We start from the raw sequence: 19,695 nt of genomic DNA on the forward strand, positions 1-19,695 counted from the left end.
CTCAGAGCTGGGTTGTAGTCCGAGCTCTCGGCCACCTTGTGTTCAAAACCATCCTCTCAAGCGGAGTGAATTGATGATCTCATCTCGGTCGCCAGAGCCTGCATTCAAAATTTGATGTAAAAGTATGGATTTTCACTCAATTCAATCCTAGTACAGCTTTGGTGGTCTTAAGTGTATGCACATAATGGCATATTGATGTTTGGAAAACTGCCAAGTTTTTTAGCAAGGCCTGAAGGAGCATTCTTGTGCACTTTTAAGAGGCCTTTTAAAGTCACACCATAAATAGCTTCGTGCCATCTTCCGGTTCTGTTAGCATAATGTGAATGCTCGCCTCGTGAAACTAAATCGGGAGCACAAATTTAGACACGTTTGGCGATTGAGTCCCAAGAAATGTAAAGTGTTTAACACGTGATCAGAGTTTTATGGGCTTGTCACGTAAACGAAATGTGCCAGTTAGTTACTACTTGAGCACACCGGTGTGTCGGAGAGCAAACCCACAACATTTCAGTACCGTGACGTTTCGCTGGTGGTTAAAACAACCAGGCGATTTGCCAGAATTCTTCGTGTCAAACAGACCGCCGACGTGTTCAGCCGTTTAAAACGTGCAACGTGCCGAACCGTGCCCGCGCGCCACCTTCCCCCCAGGTACCCTCCGTGCAACAGCACCGAGCGCAAGCTGACGGCGAGCGAGGAGCGCCTGTGCCGCACGCCCCTGCCGGCGCGACACCCGTGCCACCTCAAGCGCCTCGACCGCTACAAGTTCGAGCTGACCCTCGTGACCCTGGGGCCGGGCGCCGCCGACTCCCAGCGCGACGTCTACCTGCGGGGCGGCAACGAGTTCCGCGAGCTGCTCCTGCGCGTGCCGCACGGCAGCAAGGTGGAGGTGAGCACGCGGCTCGAGGGGCCCGGCCTGGGCGCCAGGTGGCCGGCGTTCGACCTGCGGGCCGCGCGCTGCCTCGGCTGCTCGGCGAACGAGGGCTGGGAGGAGGAGGAGGAGGAGGAGGGAGGCGCTGGGCCGGCGCTCGGGAGGCGATTCCTCAAGGTGGAGTACGACTGGTGGAGCACGGCGCTCAGCGGAGTCAAGTTCGCCTTCAATTTCTTCTTCGCGCCTCTGCTCAGCGTCGAGCTGGACTGAATCGCTGGGGTGACAATGGTGTCTGGAGGGGCTCGTTTGCTGCGAACGGGAATGCTGTCCCCGAGCGCGATTGGGAAATAAGCATTGTGTTTGGATTAAAAATGTGCGTTGCAAAAGTGCGCCCACCCCCCGATTTTGTTGCTGTTTACGCACAGTTAGTTCTGTTTTCGGTTACTGAGGCGTTATTATTCGGTACGTAGAGAAGTTTGCACGTCACTAAATAGGTCATTTCCTGTTATGTCAACGGGTGTATTTTCAATGTTTTGCCATTATTGACAACGTTATGCCGTTTGTCAATGTCGTCGCTGCAATACCAAAATAAAGCAATGACTGTAAAGCTGCCAAGGGGTTTACTAGTTCCCTTAAGCTTGATATTCAACTGGGAAACCTCCCCACACACAATATCAGCCGAGTCTATAAAAAAATTCACTTCAAGCCTAAATAATATTTTTAATATTCAAAGCAAACCTGTGAACACCGTTATTTGTGCGCGACACATGTTGAGGTGAACTGCGAAGGTGGCAACGCCACGCTGCAGAACTAACCACACCGTCACCGCTGTGGCGAGGTTCACAGCTTGCATGAGGCCTAGCGAATTGCCCGCTGTCTGTGCGATGCCCGCTGTCTGTGCGATGCCCGCTTGCGTTGGCTGCCCGCGTGCTGTCTACGGCCTTCGAGATGCGTTGATTACACTGGTCAACACACTTTTTCGTATTTTCCCCTCATAAATAACACTGGTCAACACACTTTTTCTGGCACAAGGTATTCCAATATTGCATTTTCAATAAAAACTGCAGAAGAAAAATATTAAATAAATGTGGATATCTACATAAAATGATAAACACACTATCCTAAAAATACAGCACCATATTTTAACACTAAAGCAGTCACTGACTCGCAACAACTTGCAATCATAAGTGACAGAGTTAATTTCGGGTAAAATCAATGAAAATGGGGTATGCCGATAGCATAAAATGAGATGTGATAGAGCAAATCTGCGATAAGATTTGGAATCGGCACCCTGAAATTAGTCTAAAACAGCTGCAAAAGTCCAGGCCAGAATTTTTTTTTTTGGTTGACCAGTGTTATCCGAGCACGCCCAGTGCTGTAAACGACGTGAAGGTCTTTCCATGAACCCACGGTAAGCGCGGTGTATTTTACACATCTGTCCCTAGGCCGGTGGCTGCTTCACGGTACATTACCTACTAACAAATGGATCGTGAAATGCACGAACATGTAACCCCATATTATCCCGATAAGAGTGCGCCCGCGTTGCATGCATATGAATCTATAAATCAGGCCACACAGAGGGGGAGGGGGTCTGCTCGGCTCTGCATTGATAACGTGCCAGTGTGTGCTTGGAATGTATAATTCTAGTGCACAATAAAGGCTTAGGATTGTGAAAGTGTATCACACCGACGGTGATGTAAATAGCACGAATCTTGAATTTCATTTAGAAACAAGCGTTTTAGAGTATTTGGCTGCTATACATTTCCACGTGATAAGCCACTTCCTTGAGCTATCATCTGTGGTCTGTTCGCTTCTGAAATAGAGCTATACAGCTCAGTTGAGCCTTACCTGCAAAAATAGATAGAGTACTTCAACCGCGAGGATGGGTACAAACTGAGCAATCATTGGAAAGACGTTAGTAACCAGGTAAAGTCTTAACTGACTGTGATGTTTCCATGCTACCTGCCTATGTCAGCTGTTATTTCCGACTCTGTGTCTCTCTCTCTGTGTCTCCCTCTCATCATGTGTACCTCTTGCTCTTAGGGGTTTTTTGTTCCTGTTGCCCGGCTCTCTGACATTGACATGCCAATCTTCTCATTGGCACACCTCCGGTGGCTGGGCCGTCCCACATTGACATGCTAATCTCTCACATTTACAGCTTCAAATCAAGATTTACGTACAAATTCCTTCTCTAGCTCCGCTCACTTACCCTTGGGTTGGGGCCCACCAAAATCCTACATAAACTCTCGTTGCAGCAGCTCTTTCTCCTACGTCAGCAGTCCTCCTGCTGTGTTTGTTTCGCACCTGATGACGGTTGCTTGTGTTGCGATCGAAACATCGTGATCTATTATTTTTTCTACCTACGTGACTTTACCGAAAGAACCCAAGAGTAAAGCTCTTTTTCGCAGATGTCCTGTCGGGGCGTGTCAGAACGTTACGACAACAAACAGTGCAAAAAAAACGATAGGAGTGCTAAGTATAGGAAAGGTAAACAAATCACTTGAAAATGTACAAATAAAACTACATTATTATTTTTATCTTACCATGTAAAGCCGACCGAGGTATTAACATATTTTTCAGAAGCGAACTGGCCACAAATGATCGCTCAACAAAGTGGCTCATGTGGAAATGTATAGCAGCAAAATAATCGATATATCAATGCATGTAAACGTTAAACAGAATGAATACAATCCGCTTGTGTCTGTCACGTGTTCTTATCTTGGTTTTCACCCACGATGCACGTGTTGTACGGGTTTCCCTCGTCATTCACGAGCTTGCTGTCTGCGGTTTTGGTTGTCCGTGAATCCCATCTGGAACTTTACACGACCGCACGGAGAGAGAGAGAAAGAAATTGATGAGCTAAAGTGATGAGAGAGAATGTGATGCGAGAAAGTGATGAGATAAAGAGATAAGACGTAACTTATTGAAGCTTTAGAAGCATCTGCAGACGTTGCTCATACGATATACACATAGGGCACTATCATCCGCGGCATTCTGTAAACGATGTTTGGCTTGACGAAGAATTGAGTGGCGATGTTTTCAGCAGTGTTCTAAAGTCCTCTGTAGCCCCCCCCCCCCCAGATGCTATGGGCCTGGTTGTTCGTGACTGATACCAACATAAAATCATCCCTTCAGCAATTACTTAACAAATTATGCTCGACAACCACGTCACGTTCTAAAATATACACGAGACGCATACATTAAGAACAGGCAGGAATCTCTTCTTTCAATGGACACTGCAGGGATATCTGAGAAAACGAATATGCTGGGCCAGCAATTGGTCCCATTAATCATGAACTAAGGATTAAACTTTGAAATTGATTTACTCTGCGGCTCATTAACCATTAAACATTGTCGCTCAGTGCATTTGTCCGCGAGCCGGGGACGAGAGCGGTGTGACAGTGGAGGGGTCTGCACAGAGCAGGGGACCAGTTGCGGATGGTGTCTGGGGGCCTTGGGGGTGCTGCCCCCATCTAAGATTGAATGTTAAACTTGAAACCCGTTTGGAAAAAAAACCCGAATAGAAACTCATCACGAGTGAGGAGGATGCGAGCTTCCCATTGGCCGGTCTAAGGGCGATCTCAGGGACGCCTCGACCAATCACAAGTCGCCCTGCTTGAGGCTATTTTGCATTCCCCCAGTCTATCCAAACGCCCCCCCACCCCCAAGATTCAGTGGCCCGTGGTTGATCCCAACATGGACATGTGAGGGCTCTGCTGATGAGTGCGAGACCTTAAACTCATCATGCGTCCCTTACCTCTCGTGATCTTGCAATCGAATCCACCGATATCATCCAACACCACACAAGCCGATTCATTTGCTCCGTCTCCTCGGTGGAGCGGTTCCTCTTTGAACGCGCGATCCATTCCGAAACCCATGGGTTGCCAACGCTGTTTATTATTTTTAACCTATCAACCCCTCGTAGCCAGGACGTCCACATTCTTTTTTTAATCAACAGTTTGAAACGATGTCACTAAGCCGTGTCTAATCCACGCGTTCCTCTGTCCGCCTCGGTGTCATCATCGCAAGCGGACATCCTCCCCACGCTTCTGTGCGCACTTTACAATTTTTGTGTGTCTTTGTCTCTTACGTCTCTTGGTGAGCGACCCTTGTTCGTGAACCTGGGAGTAACTCTACCACGCCCTGACGACCAGAACTTGTGTCGGCACACGGTCACGTTCACGTTTCATTAGCAAGGCGGTAGCCCGGCTCGGCCGTGGAGGGGAAGCCGCAATCGAGATTGGAGAATGTTCAGAGTCGTTCGAATTGACGTCGGAAGGGCCACGGTCGCACTCTTTGGTAGCAATGCTGCCCGGTCTGGCCTATAGGACTTGTCCCACTGAAACCAAACAGAGAAACCCTGACCCACACTGTTGCACTCATGCATGGTCATCGCATCCGCCAGTGGTTCTCAACCTTTGTTTGGCTTCCTGTGACCGCTTCTTGAATTTAGTTTCAACCTCGTAACCCCCCTTGTCTGACCCAACATGGTTATCAGAGAAGAGAGGAAAAAAACACATGTCCAGTATGAATAATGAACATCAATATTTTATAATAATTGTTTTTTTTACCCTTTTATCTGGCAACAAAACTGACACCTTTTTTTTACAAGGAGTCATGTTTGCATTGACCACAATACCTGCGGTCGGAATGCAAGCAAAAAAACACAACTCTAATAATGTATGGACTGTCCTTGAAATTGATTGGTCCACACCCGAGACAGCTTTTCTTAGAGCCCAGTCTCACATGGTGTTGGACCAGATGAAGACAATATTTTAACCAATTATCTATTTGCGCCCCCCTGAGCTTGATAATGTAGTTAACGACTCCGAATGATTCGATTTGTATAAAAAATAGTGTTCATTGGAAGAATTCGAGTTGTGAATATAAATGGCATCTTCAGTGGGCATGCACGTACTTCTGTGTTGAACACTCGTTGCAGTGCAGGTTTTTCTTTTTAGGATTTCAACAATCCCAATGTTGGCATGAGCTGCATTTGTGGCAGAATGAGGGTGGTGCACAGCCGGGAGATGGGATATCCACCCATAAAGGGATCACAATGGAAACCCTATTGAATGCCCTGGGCTGGTGTGGCTGTAAGCCTGGATAAGGATATCTCGCCAGTTATCTGCGGTATTCATTACTCTGCTTTGACCCCACATTTGCACCACAAAAGACAGCAGTGGGTGTCCGGTGACCCGTGCTGATATAGAAATCGCTAAAATCACCCCCCCCCCCCTTCTCTCCTCCCCGATAGGGGAACACGTGACCCCTCTTAGTTGATTCATCACTTTAATTGATGCAACATTCTGCCACGTATTTTTTTATTTTCCGTTGCTATGCTTTCTCCACATTGCTTACATGTTCATGACTCTACAGTCGATCGTAATGAATGTAGTGGAGCTCTGGGCCTGCCTCTCCAATCCTTTGTCCTATCCTAACTACAAATCATATCGCACGCAAGTCAATCGTCATCGCGCAGCTGATAACATTTCCCCCCCCCCCCACATCATCATTTTAAACTCGGGACCAGATGTCTACCTCGTCTGCTTTCCGGGCAGAGTCGTCGCGGAAACTGCATAGGGGCCGTCCATAAATGACGTCACGCACCTGGGGGGGGGGGGTGGGTTAGACATTTGTGACGAGGGGAGGGGGGGTTTGAGAAATGTAAAGTCACGTAAAAATGCGCAACTTTAAATAAATATAAACACGTTCTACTTAATTAAATAGACTTTTTAATAAATGTTTTCTCCTACGACATCAGAGTGCAGCGCCACATTAAATACGCACTACAATGCCAATAGTTTAAAGCGATTTGAAGCATGTTTTATTTGGGGGGGGGGCAGAGCTTTGTGACGTCATATTTGACGTCATTTATGGACGGCCCCATATCCGTGAGAGTCGCGAGCGAGCGATCGAGCGGTGTCGCAGTCTATTCCGAGCACATCGAGCGGCGTTTCGAGCTCTTCCTGTGCACCACCAACCCCCCCGGGTTCGAATCCTTGCGGCATCCACTCGCACTGCAGAGTCAACGGTGGTTGACTCCGACCTCCGCCTTCACGTCAAAATGATCATCCCCGAACCGAACCGAACGTGCTACATGGCCACAGCACAGCCACTGGGAAGCTGACGGGAAGATTGTCGCGCATGGCAGCCTTCAAGCCCCCCGCCCAAACCCCCACGTTTGTTCTGTCAGCCAAGCACAGGCTGTGAGGATGGACAAAGCCAGCGGTGTTGCCAGCGGTTTCCCACCGTGAGGTGGTTTATAAATGTGTGGAATGAAATCGCGCACGAAACACGTTGGTGAATAATCACGTCACAATCACGTCGCAATCACGTATGAATCACGTCATAATCACGTATGGATCAAGTATTTATCACGTAATAATTATCACCTAATAATTACGTATGAATCAGTATGAATCACGTATGAATCATCACGTAATAATTATCACGTGTGAATCATGTAATAATGATCACGTATGAATTACGTATCAATCACAATAATCACGTCATAATCACGTCATAATTATCACGAAATAATAATCACGTCATAATCACGTATGAATCACGCATGAATCACGTATGAATCAAGTATTTATCACGTAATAATTATCACCTAATAATTACGTATGAATCAGCATGAATCACGTATGAATCATCACGTAATAATTATCACGTGTTTAAGCATGTAATAATGATCACGTATCAATCACATAATCACGTAATAATCACATATGAACACGTATGAATGACGTAATAATCCCGTATGAATCACGTAATAATCATGTATCGATCACATCATAATCACGTAATAATCACATATGAACACGTATGAATGACGTAATAATCCCGTATGAATCACGTAATAATCATGTATCGATCATATCATAATCACGTAATAATCACATATGAACACGTATGAATGACGTAATAATCACGTGTGAATCCGCCAATGTCAAGTAACTACGATGGCATTGAAATCTATACGGTGTCTGCGAGCGATGTAAAAGACTTTTCTACACGAAGTGGTCGTCAACAATTTGGTGGTTTCCAAGAGTGACCAGCGAGCTCGAACACATTACCCCATGGGTGAAAAAATAAGAATAGTTTATTTTTACCCATTCTGGCCATAAAACAGGAGTTGTGTTAGGATGCTCAAACACCAAATAGAAACCTCGTGAAAAGAATCATGTCCGCATTAACCAAACACACTACTTGTGGTAAACAATACATGGCTTTGTCTTTGGAACTGATTGCCATAGTCTCACTATCGGTGTGCAGAGCGTCCGCTGATTTTTTTATTTTTCAAAGGTTTTACTTAACTTGACTCCTATTTTTGTCGTCGTCAAAACTTGCAATCAAAATTTAGTCTACTTCCTGTTGTCCAATGAATTCCAAATTCTGCACATGGACTCAGATCCGGTGACAATGCATGCCTGTATCAAAATCGGCACAAATTAATTAATTAATGTGCTCTTTTAAAGCAATTAACATTCTCTATGGACGGCTTATTAATTACATATTTATTTGTGTGACATTGTGTATAAATCAGCCCCAAGTACTGTACTGAAGAAGCTTGACTCAATTTATCACTCGGCCTTAAGATTTGCATTGAACTGCCCATATAGGACTCGCCACTGTGATCTCTACATTGGGTCAAACTTAACATCTCTTAATGTTCGACGGTTTGTGCACCAGATCTTATTTATTCACGATGTACTTGCAAAAAAACCCGCAGACTACCTGCTGGATCTCCTCTCTGTTTAAAAAACAAATTTGACCTAAGGTCTTCGCTCCTTTGCCAGCTTCACATTCCCTATTGCCGTACAAATACTGGAGGAAGGGCCTTCGATATTGATGGCCCCAGGGTCTGGAATGCTATTGCCAATAAACTGCAACTTGAGTCACTACCTATGAGATCTTCACTCAAAACTGCTCTAGAGGAGTCGTACACCTAGCTGCCACTGCTATTCAGTGGCCTAAAATACAATAAAATGTTTCGCTCCGGATGACCGCTGCAAAGTATGATCTGTGTTTTGATTTAGTGTGCTGATCTTAAATGTGCATCGAACATTTTTGACACTCCGACTAATGCTCCTGCTGTTGTGGAGTGACTCATGCAGCCAGCTATGGCTGCAGGGTCTGGTGGTACATGTTGTTTATGTCGTTTATTGTGAAATCTCGGTCACAGTTCCTAATATCACTGTTACATTGCTTTTATGGCTTTATTTTGGCGATTTCGAAAAGTTTTTTGGTTTGGCAATGTTTGTTTGTTGTAGTACGGAGTTAGACTGATAGCCTTAATCTAAGTTGTCTTGTGGTTGTTTCTGTTTGACTTGCATCCCACTGGGATTTTTGCACACAGTGTTGGTGTACGGTGCTTTCCCTGCCATATTTTGCTGTCTTTTCTTGGATTTTCTGTTTGCACATAGTCACATATTCACTTTAAGATGTTTTCTTGTTCATGTTTTTTTTTTGTTGCGATTCAAGAGCTGAATGGCTCACAGGGCTATACCAAATAAATTAAATGAAACTGAAAAAAACGCCGTGGTCCCTAAACTCTGGAATCGCCTCGCCCAAGCAGCAGGTGCCACGTGTCTCTTGTTATCAAGATGTCGTCCACTTCCCGTTGTCCAATCGAGTTACAGTATTTACTTTTTAGTGCACTTTAAAACAAACCCGTTGTTAAAATTTGTTTTTAAAAGAGTTTATTTAAATTTCGATTTAAAGCTTTCGTGACTGCAGGGATTCATCTTCTTGATTCTTTCGGTAAAGTCACGTAGAAGGGAAATAATAAAATAATACAAATTTTATTCTATTTTTTTTATTTTAAATAAAATTCTATTTTTATTGTTTTATTATTATTTCCCTTCTACGTGACTTTACCGAAAGAACCAAGAAGAGAGTTTATACAGGTAGGAACAACAGTTACACACTGCCCACCAGGGATTATTTGTCTGTCTGTCGTTCATAGCCACGCCCTCGATTTGTAATTCATAGAGCGCTTCGGGCGGGCTCAGCACCACGTGATGCACCGCCCCACGCAGCTTGCGCCGCGTGACACGGATCGCACGAATGCGCTGTCCAACCAAGTTCCTACCTGCCCACTCCGAAGGAACGTGTTTTACTTGCAGTTCCGTGCTCCACCTTGGGCACATATGCCTCGCCCACTTCGTTTTGACACCAGGACACTTGTGCCACGCCCATTTCTAAACCTTTAAAAACAGTTGCCTTCAGTGGCCTTACCCCCTTTTTCCTCCTGATGATGATCACTTGTGTTGTGATCGAAACGTCGTAGTTTTTGTTTTATTTACTTTTGTTTTTCTATCTACGTGACTTTACGGAAAGAACTAAAGAATGTGAATTCCTGGAGTTACGAAAGTTTTAAGTCGAAAGTTACCAGCTAGTTTAGGATACCTAGCAAAAGGCAATCGGTCAGGTAGGGCCCCAATATTTGATTTGTCTGACAGGGTCGCACTTAGGCTATTGTATATCACGGCTCCCCATTGCCTCATTACATCATTACAAAAGCGGTGTTGTTCTTTTAAACCAGTGGTTCTTAACCTCTGGTGCGAGATGCCCTTTCTGTGGGTGCGAGACATATGTCAGATTTTTTTTTTAAGGTAAAGAATCGAAAACAAATTAAGCACGGTCACGTATGTAAAGTTAGGGTTTGTTTAATCAATCCCATGTATTTATTAACTTGCTTTTTTGTACCTAGTCAGAATCAAAGGGGTGCAAATGCTGCGGTCAAGATTAAGAACCACTGTTTTATACTTTCGTTAAAAAAAACATATCTCATGATGGTGGTGGAGGTGGTCAAGGGGAGCCCCAAACTCGTAGCTTTGTCCACCGGGTATGGGGCGAGGTGCGCCACGCCAGCCACGCTGCTGCCTTGAACGCATTCAAGAGGCACTGGACAAAACATCGACTATATTGTAAACGGGGTTTCTTTTGACGGCCGTGTTATTTGACGGATGCGTTGGGGTTTTATTGTTGTTGTGAGACGTGCTTGGTGCGCCGCTGCCAACGAAGTGTAACCCCAATAATTAGTTTTTTGTTATCTTGAGACAGATCTTTTTGTTGCAATGGATTAGCTTGGGGAAATAACCATTGCAAGCAACACCAAAACACGTTAAACACAATAAATATCAACGTATGAATTCACATTGCATTAAATCTGAATACAACTATTTATGTATCCATTATAAAATGACAACACGTAAATATAACAAAAAATTAAAGGTCCACACGAGTCCATGTGCTGTATGCCAAAATAAAAAAAAACTGCATTTGTCACAGCTAGAACATTACCGGTTCACGATTCTCAACAAACTCCACGGATAAGCAGTGGATTGCCAAAGGGAAGTAATACGATCATATGTAAGACTGGAGCGCTATTTTATATAGCAGACATCATCCAAGAAACGATGACCTCTTCTGGGCGCCGCGGTGGCGAGATGTTATCTCCCCCTCGCCCGGTATGCAGGAGGTCGTGGGCTCGACCCCGACCTTGATCGCCTGCTGCTGGACAACTTGCATGCTTCTCCCCGTGGTTGCGTGGATTGGTCTCTCTCTCTCCGAGCCCTCCCGACCGTGGCGCCCTTGGAGTGGCGATGGGGAGGCTGCTGCTGTTGCTGCTGGGGCCATGGCTCCGTCCACCGGCCGTGAAGAACCGATACGGTGCACAGCTGCAGGTGGTATGTGGGGTGTTTCTCTGGCCAGTCAAGGGGCCGAGGATCCCTTGGGCCACCCTTTCATCGCCCAAGAGAACTTTCAAACGTTACCCGCCAATTACACATTGAAATAAACATTGCCACCTCCTGCGAAAACTTGGCAGAACCCTCCTGGAAAAGGTCACGGGACTTCTACAAGGCTTCCCTGGGGCAAACAAGCGGAGGAATAAACTAATACTCAACTCATTTAGAGGTCACTTTTCAATATTTGTCATTCGACTACAAGCTATGGAGCAGCTCTCTGTACATCTGTGAAAATGAGTTTTAGACCTCGTCCGATTCTGCTCTTGTTGCTACTGCTGCTGTGTGGCTGGTGCACAGAAGGGGGTAGCAGCCTGGGGTGGTCTTGCCACCAGGCTATCTCCAAGTCAAGATGTGTGTGCTTTCGTTGACCCTTCGGTGCAGCAGTTGGCGCAAGGGAGGGAAGAGTTCACACGCGGTGTCGATATTTGACGATATCGGCATGGGTGCCGACGATAGAGGGGAGAAGAGAAAAAAACACGCACATGGCAGTGAGACACCGCCGATTAGCGCGGTTGGCTACGTACGGTGCGAAAGAAGTTTAACATACACACAAGGAAATACAAAAGGAGACACGAGGAGGAAAAAGTGAGGAGAGACATGGCTAAGAGACTGGGATCGGAGACGGGGGAGGGAGGGGGGAGACACACTGTGAACCCCCCTATCTCCTTCCATGACTTCCCTTGGGGAAGGGATGATAACCCAGCATTTAGGAAACACTGCTGTCACTGCTGTCGGGCACTAGGCAGGGTTTTTGTTGTTGTTGGTGTGATGAAGAGGTGTGACGCTTTTACAGGTGCAATGACAGCACCAGGATAGTCTTAACGAAGACACCACCTCTGCACACGTGGACAGCCACAGATGGTCACGGTCGGGGGGAAAATAAAACGGAAAGCAAGTGACACAAGTAAACATTCCTTACCTTGTGAAAATGCACGCACGTTTAGCCCCGAAGATGGAACAGTTTAACGTATTTGTGACAAATACACACACACACGGCCATACACATCAACATTGTCCATACGTAGCTGACAAAGACAATGCACTTATCAGTTAAGTCATCTGGATCATTTCCCATCGCCGCTACGGCATCTGCCATTCAACAACAACAAAAATGAGCACACATCCAATGCGCGAGATTAGCAATAGTAACTGGGTTTATTTCAAATTTAATTCCAGGTTGCCCAATTGCTGGACTACCATGTACATCACAATCTATGCTTGGAGGTGGGTTTGGTGGTGACAGGTAGGGCTCTTGATCTGGTGGCTAAAAGAGGGAATGTCAACCTTTGCATTAATAACCGGGGTGTGTGTGTGTGGATTTTCCCCTGCCGGCGTTTAGTGTAGTTTTTTTTGTGTGTTTCGTTTCTGCCACAGACTCAAGGTCGGGAATAAAAACGCCTCCATCCACAATCACCCGCAACCTTTGGAAATACAGTATGTTACAGTAAGTCAAAGATATTCACAGCAAAAAAAAAACATGATGATAAAATAAAGACAGTTACTGTGTCCTAATACATTGTCGTTTATTGAGGCAGTCCTATTACCTAGTGATTCTTTGACATAACACATACCATTTTTTTAAGAAAAGAAATGTACACATTCATTTATAATGTTTTCAGATTTTTTTTTCCAAGCATTTGGCAAGTAACAGTACAGTCACATCTTTATATTGACTTCTATACGCGACACAGCAGTGCTTACTTGGTTAAAAAGGTTTATTTAAACATTTTTTTTTATATAGACACTTAGGACGTCTGAAAAAAAAGTAAATGACTGTTTATTATCTCGGTTTCCCTCCCTCCCTCCCCCCCCGTTATTATTCCTTCCTCGTCTTCCCCCTATCCATTAGTGCTCCGCCAGTATATCCCCGTCAATGTTGCTGCCACAAGCATCTTACCCCGGCTCCACGGCCGAGCCGACACAATATTCACGAAATGTTTGCAACATGCAGGCGGCGTCTCAACATGGGATGGGCCACGTGTGAAACCACACGCATGTGACGTACGTTAGATAATGTATAAATAGTGTTTTCTTTTTGCCTCTGTGAGCCTTTCTCGGGAGAAATTGGTCGGTCAATAACAGTCCTAAAGAAGACCACATCAGAAAGAAAAACCAAGATATATAATATAGTCAAGTCAAAGTATCCCCAAGTTCACGCGAGCATTTAGGCAGCACTCATTCCCGTCGCCGGTCCTGAGCAAGTGGTGGAAATCCCATGTTCCTATGGCAGGGATCAGTCTCTGCATAGGATAACCACTGCTGACTTCATACCGAGTGGTGTAACCTCACCAAGGTGGTCATCGTATTTAGTGACCCCAGAGCGATAGACACAGTTAACCTTGGCCAGGATTTGTACACACATATGTGCATATCTTGTATAATATACACACGTGTACACAGCATGTACGTAGTCAACAAGAGAGTATACAACTTACCATGGCCCAGAAATGTATAAAGGCTGGGAAAATGTTAAAATAAATCTACTGGGAGTTATTCTACTTATTAGTTATTTCAATCATTTGTTTTAAAACAATCAATTCTGTTTTAACGCAAGGGTTACAACCTATGCAGAGCCAGCCAACGTTCATATCCGGCTCAAAACACATGCATGTGTGTATGTAGAGGCAAGCCTTTTAAGAGTGCCATGCAGGGCATTGTCATGCCCATCAACCACAACCCAACAACATAACAAACAAACAAAAATGTCCACGTTTTGAAGCGCCTATATGGCTGCAGCTCTTGACCACGGATGCCAGATGACCATCGCTGGAATGAATACCCAAAACACAGAAATGGAATGACAAGCAAATTAAAAAAAACACAGTAACGGCACATTTCTTAAACCCACGCAAACAGATGATACAGCCTAAAAAACAAAAGCATAATATAAGCATAATGCTTCCACACGTACTGGCTAGTGCCGTAAATTTACAGTACTGTACTGATCTTTTTGTCGTTAAGTATTGTGGAGTGACACATTTTTTTTGTGTGTAAATCTAATTGCACTGTCCATTTGCCAACTGGGATATCACACAACTGTCAGGTGAGACACAACACAGCACAAGCAGCTGACAGTTCTGGCTTTATTACTCTAACACAGGAGTTGTGTGTGTGTATTTTTTTTTATTTTTTTTCAGAATTAAGATAGACAACGCACAAACATTTGCATAATCCACAGGCTATGGTGTACAGTATTCTGTTTATGTGGAAAATGATATTTCGCTTTGTTCGTTAATGCTGCTTATATACGAGGGACCAAAATTATAATGTAAAAAAAGGGCCCAGAAAAAAAACTGATATTAAAGAACCACTTGTGCTGGACTGCCCCTCCCAAGATGTCACAAACGATGCACCCCCCCCTCCTCCCACCCCCCTATGCACCTCCATGCTGTTGAAAGACCCGTTTGTATGAAAAATTACTGCAAAATTCCCATCGCTTTCATCCCCCAGCAGGTAAAGGATTTTGGTATGGTTCGTTGATTTTTCTCTGCCCGATTCGATCTTTAAAGGGCCCAAATTTGGGTGCGACAAAAAGCAATTCAAATAACCTCTAAGGTACATTCAAGACATGTCCCCAATTCGTTTTTTTTTCTTTTTGATTTTATTTTAGGTCCTGTAAACAGTAAGCAACAAAAAAATGCACACTATTTAAAGTAATAAAATTAAAAAGACAAGTGACAAACATTACGTAAAACGTAACTTGTTAGTTTTTTTTTGTTTTAATCCCCTTGCAAGTCAATTCACAATTAAACCGTAGACGTGATATAATTATGTCAACCGAGACATCGCAAGACTGCAAGGGGGCGAGCCATATCCAACGTCAATGCACTTTTTTTTGTTTACCTAACGCGCTAAAACAAAAGTTATCATTTTGCGTACGTCACCGAAGAAAGCATTTATAATTTGGAAAAATCCAACAGCGAAACCGCGTCTGCTCCCCTCCCCCGCAAACCACTCCTCACGGATCATCGTGTGGCGCACGTGACCGCCGAGCCAATTCCTCGGGACCACGTGGGAGCTTAGCAGGTAAACTCACCTGGCACTCACGGCCCGCCCATCCCACAACTTTTGCCATCTCACCACAATTCGCCCCCCCCCCCCTCAACCAAGTTTTAGAGACAAACCGGTTCCAAATTTTTTGTTACAAAAAAACCGGCACAACCCGCGAGCCCAGGCAGCGGCGGGCAAGGGCCCCCCCGCCCCCCGCACACACGGATGCCCCCCACCCCTCCCCGCCCAAGCGGGCAACCTCTTGGCTAGGCACGCTTAACGCGCGGGGGCACAGCACCTCCTGCCTTCCGTGACCTCGTCCCAGATTCGGGGGCGCGAGCGTGCGCACTTCCGGTCGGGTGGGGGATGGGGCTTGGGGGGGCGTGCGGTGGGGGGGGGTTTGAAAAGGTTTGCTTGTGTGGAGAAAGGGCAAAGAGGACGGGGGGGGGGATGAATTGCAGGAGAGGCACAAGACGTGGAGGGGGAGAGGTGCGGGTGGGGGGTGGGGGGTGGGGGGTGGGGGGCGGGGTGGGCGGCAGCGAGGATCGGGGGTCAGGGGAAGGAAGAAGGCGAAGACGGAGGGGAGGAGGGGAAGGAGGAGGCAGGTTGTGTCTGCGTGGCGGGGAGGTGAATGGTGGGCTGTCCCTACGGCCGTGCGCACCCCCAAGACGACGCCGGGGGGGGGGACCCTCCCCCTAGTTGATCTTGTCCTGGAAGATGTACAGGTTGTTGGTGGCGGCCACGGCGATGATGTTTTCGCTCGGGTGCCAGGCCGTGTGCAGGATCTTGCGATTGAAGTCGAGGCTGTCCACGCTGATCTCGTCCTTCTTGCGCTTGCCGCCGCCCGCGCCGGCGCAGACGCGCCGCGGCTTGAGCACGGCGCGCGGCTTGCTGTTCTCGCGCGACGCCTCCAGCGTCACGTCCCGTCGCGTCCCTCGATCGAACATGCGGAAGAAGTTGTTGTACGACCCCGTCATGATGACGCTGTGCGGAGGGCAGGGGGGGGGGTGCAGGAGAGATGAGCGGTCACGCATTTGTTGTCTCCGACTTGAAATCGTCTCCCGTGTTCTGCTCTATCATTGGAATTTTTTTGGAGGAAGTTTCATCACTGGGTACACTCGAAATGTGCTGTTTTCGGCGGCATGCCATGCAACAAATAATGTAGACTCCCTCGTCCATTATCGCTTCACATACATCGCCACTGATAGGGCGTAAATTAGGCGTCATTTTTTTTAAATTCACGAGTCCCCCAAAGTGCCCTCCTGATCCAGCGCAAGGGCAGGGTGTGGAAGTGGAACGAGGGTGTAAAGTGGCAGCCATCACAGCCGTGCAGCTGTGCTGTCACACACACGCAGACACGCACACACACGCGCGCCCGCAAATTCGCATCTTCGGATAAGGCCGACAGCTGCCGAAAATAAAAGGAGCTCTCCTATTATCCAACACCGAACTCAAAATCTGCGCCATGTGTTGGAAACACGTTTGCCGTGTATATTGGCCATTGCTGTGTTATTGTGTATTTTGCGCCATGCTATATACACACACATACATTTCTAGTGCATTCATTTGTGCACGTGTGCTTGTATAGCAGCGTTAAATGCATTAAAGTTGCATGAAGGGTACATCTGGTACTCTATGTCGGCAATAACACATGTGGCGCGTAGGCCGCACCGCCCCCAAGAGATGCCCTCGCTTTATTCGGCAATGCCCTTGGCCGATGCTCGGGCTGTAAAAATGAACTGACGAATGATGTCAGCGACACTAAAATGCCCTCGCAACAACTGTGCATCCACCTTAAATAATTTAATCTCTTCATGAAGATCCTCCTCTAATCCTGAACAGACTTCTGGGAAGAAGGGGTCGACAACGCCACGGTTGACCGTCTTCATCTCCCCCCAAGTGCCAAGTTTGATTACGCAACGACAGGACCGCGTTACCGTGCCACTCGCCAGCAAAGTCCCCGCTGCCCACTCCAAACACGCGTGCGCAACATGCTCACAAGCACGCACATCCAGAGTCCCAGTGCACATCGACGAGGTCACGCTCATTAAGCCGTCTGCCCCCCAAGCCAGACACGAAAAACCGGCACTAACATCTGGGCCCTTGCCGGAGCACCTGTGGGGGCTGCCCCCCCCCCTTCCCCAGAGAGCTCGTTGGTTTACTCCTCCCGTCACCTGGGCGAGGCAGCTAAGGATCTGATGTGTGGTGTTGCAGGACAACAATAATGCAGGTGCTGCAGCAGCAGCCACACTCACACACGTGGTGGCCTGGCCCAATTAAAGTGACGAACAACAAGGGACACAGTGTGGATCGCGTGCGGTGGAGGGGCAGGAGCGAGCGTAATGGGAGCAACTGTAAGGGCACCATGGACACCGTCTTTGGGGCTCGTTCCCCACCAACATTTCTTACGACACATTACTCTGCTGTGTTTTTCGTACAGCACCGTGTATAACGCGCCCTTTCACCTAAGCGGATTTATTTACGTCTCAAAGGGTATGATTTGGCCTTTCTGATCAAGCAGGCGGACGGGGAAGCTACACGTTCGTCATTGTTAGCCGCCGGAATAGTTTTCAATCGGTCCGATGATTCAATCCCTGTAGCCGTCTGGTAAATTTGGATTTGGAGCGCCATTACGCGAGTTCACCGTTTGTTCTATTGTGGATATTAAAAGACCGTATTTGCCTCAACGTTTAATAGCACGGCAACCGTGAGCCCATGTAAATCCGAACCGTTACTAAATTACGATCGGTAATGTTTGAAAAGGTTATTTTCTCATTTGAGAAGGTATTACTGAAATTGAGATATTTATATAAACAAATTAGCAACACGTAACAGGCTTTTTGCTTTATGTGCTTATTTAATGCCCAACTCTATGGCAGGGCTGCCGCGGTGACGAGATGTTAACTACCTCGCCTGGTATATAGGCGGTCGTGGATTCGATCACGACCCTAACACCTGTATATTTGGAGTTTGCGTGTCTCTCTCCCCGTGGTCGCGTGGATTTTTCTCCGGATCCTCCGGGTTTTTCCCTCCACATTTAGAACTATGCGCTTGGAGTATTTGGCTGCTTCTAAACATTTCCACGTGATGAGCCACTTCATTGGGCTAGCATCATTTGTGGTCAGGTCGCTTCTGAATAAGAGCTATATAGCTCAGTGGGCCTTACCTGGTAAAATAAAAATAGTTTAGTTTATAGTAATAGTTAAGGTGAAGAAGTATTTGATTCACTGATGGTGATAAAACATCATATTTTATGTGTTACGCATGAGATTTTGTGGAAACAAATGTAACATTTCTATATATATGTATAGCAATAATCACAGCGTGGACTATATTTGTGCCAAATTCCACATTCCGTGAGGGCGCAACAACGCCACCCAAGGTCCATCAGGTAGATGAGGCGGTGTGTTGCCAAGCTCTCGTTCCCAATTGCCGTAGTTACCCCACGCAACTGACACACCACTGTGCCACGTGCACGCGCGCGAGCGTGCACGTGTGGCTGTCCCGAGGGGACCAACCTTCCATGGAAAACGTGGGACGACACCTCGACCGCCTGAGGACAGGGCCGGGGAAGAAGACGCTACCCACTTGCTCCACAGAAGTGGAGCGTGAGGAGCGGCCCAAAATGCGACTGTGGCCACCACCCAAGTCGGCGGATGGCCCCAAGCACCGAACTCCTGGCCCTAAGAGATCCATTCCCGGTGGCATCGCGACCACTCGCTCTGCCTCGTCACCTGAAGCCGGCGAATGGATTGCTAACCTCGACATCAAAACTATAACCAAGTCGCCGGCCATACAAAGAAGAAAGGCAGAGGAGGCTCGAGCCAGGTTCAAACGCCAAGTGACAGGTCTTGTACATGGCCGAGTATTGAATCTGGGTCAGGAGGATTCGGTTATGCGGTGACAATTACTACACCGCCACTCCACGCGCGCATCCTCGCATCACACGAAGACGTACTACCGCATTATATTCGAGCCAACACACGCCGGAGGCGCGATTTCTGCTAGAGAACCTTCTAAGCCAGGCGACACGCTCACACACACAACCCCTCATTAGTTATAAATAACCGTTGACAG

The 19,695-nt window shown here is 46.8% G+C and overlaps 2 protein-coding genes across 4 annotated transcripts in view; one reads left to right on the forward strand and one right to left on the reverse strand.

Moving 5' to 3' along the window:
* The window catches only part of LOC144717700 (wolframin-like), a 39,462-nt gene extending 37,985 nt beyond the window's left edge, over positions 1-1,477 (forward strand). For both annotated transcript variants that reach the window (XM_078593266.1, XM_078593267.1), the window contains one exon: positions 646-1,477. In XM_078593266.1, coding sequence (XP_078449392.1) covers positions 646-1,135 — 490 coding nt within the window. In that variant the 3' untranslated portion in view covers positions 1,136-1,477. The remainder of the gene's footprint in view (positions 1-645) is intronic.
* Positions 1,478-16,125: 14,648 nt separating this feature from the next.
* Positions 16,126-19,695, reverse strand: part of LOC144717701 (serine/threonine-protein phosphatase 2A 55 kDa regulatory subunit B beta isoform) — a 205,224-nt gene continuing 201,654 nt past the window's right edge. For both annotated transcript variants that reach the window (XM_078593268.1, XM_078593269.1), the window contains one exon: positions 16,126-16,602. In XM_078593268.1, coding sequence (XP_078449394.1) covers positions 16,314-16,602 — 289 coding nt within the window. In that variant the 3' untranslated portion in view covers positions 16,126-16,313. The remainder of the gene's footprint in view (positions 16,603-19,695) is intronic.

The sequence above is a fragment of the Lampetra planeri genome, chromosome 4 (genome assembly GCF_965212315.1).
Source record: "Lampetra planeri chromosome 4, kcLamPlan1.2.h2, whole genome shotgun sequence".
Taxonomy (NCBI): Eukaryota; Metazoa; Chordata; class Hyperoartia; order Petromyzontiformes; family Petromyzontidae; genus Lampetra; species Lampetra planeri.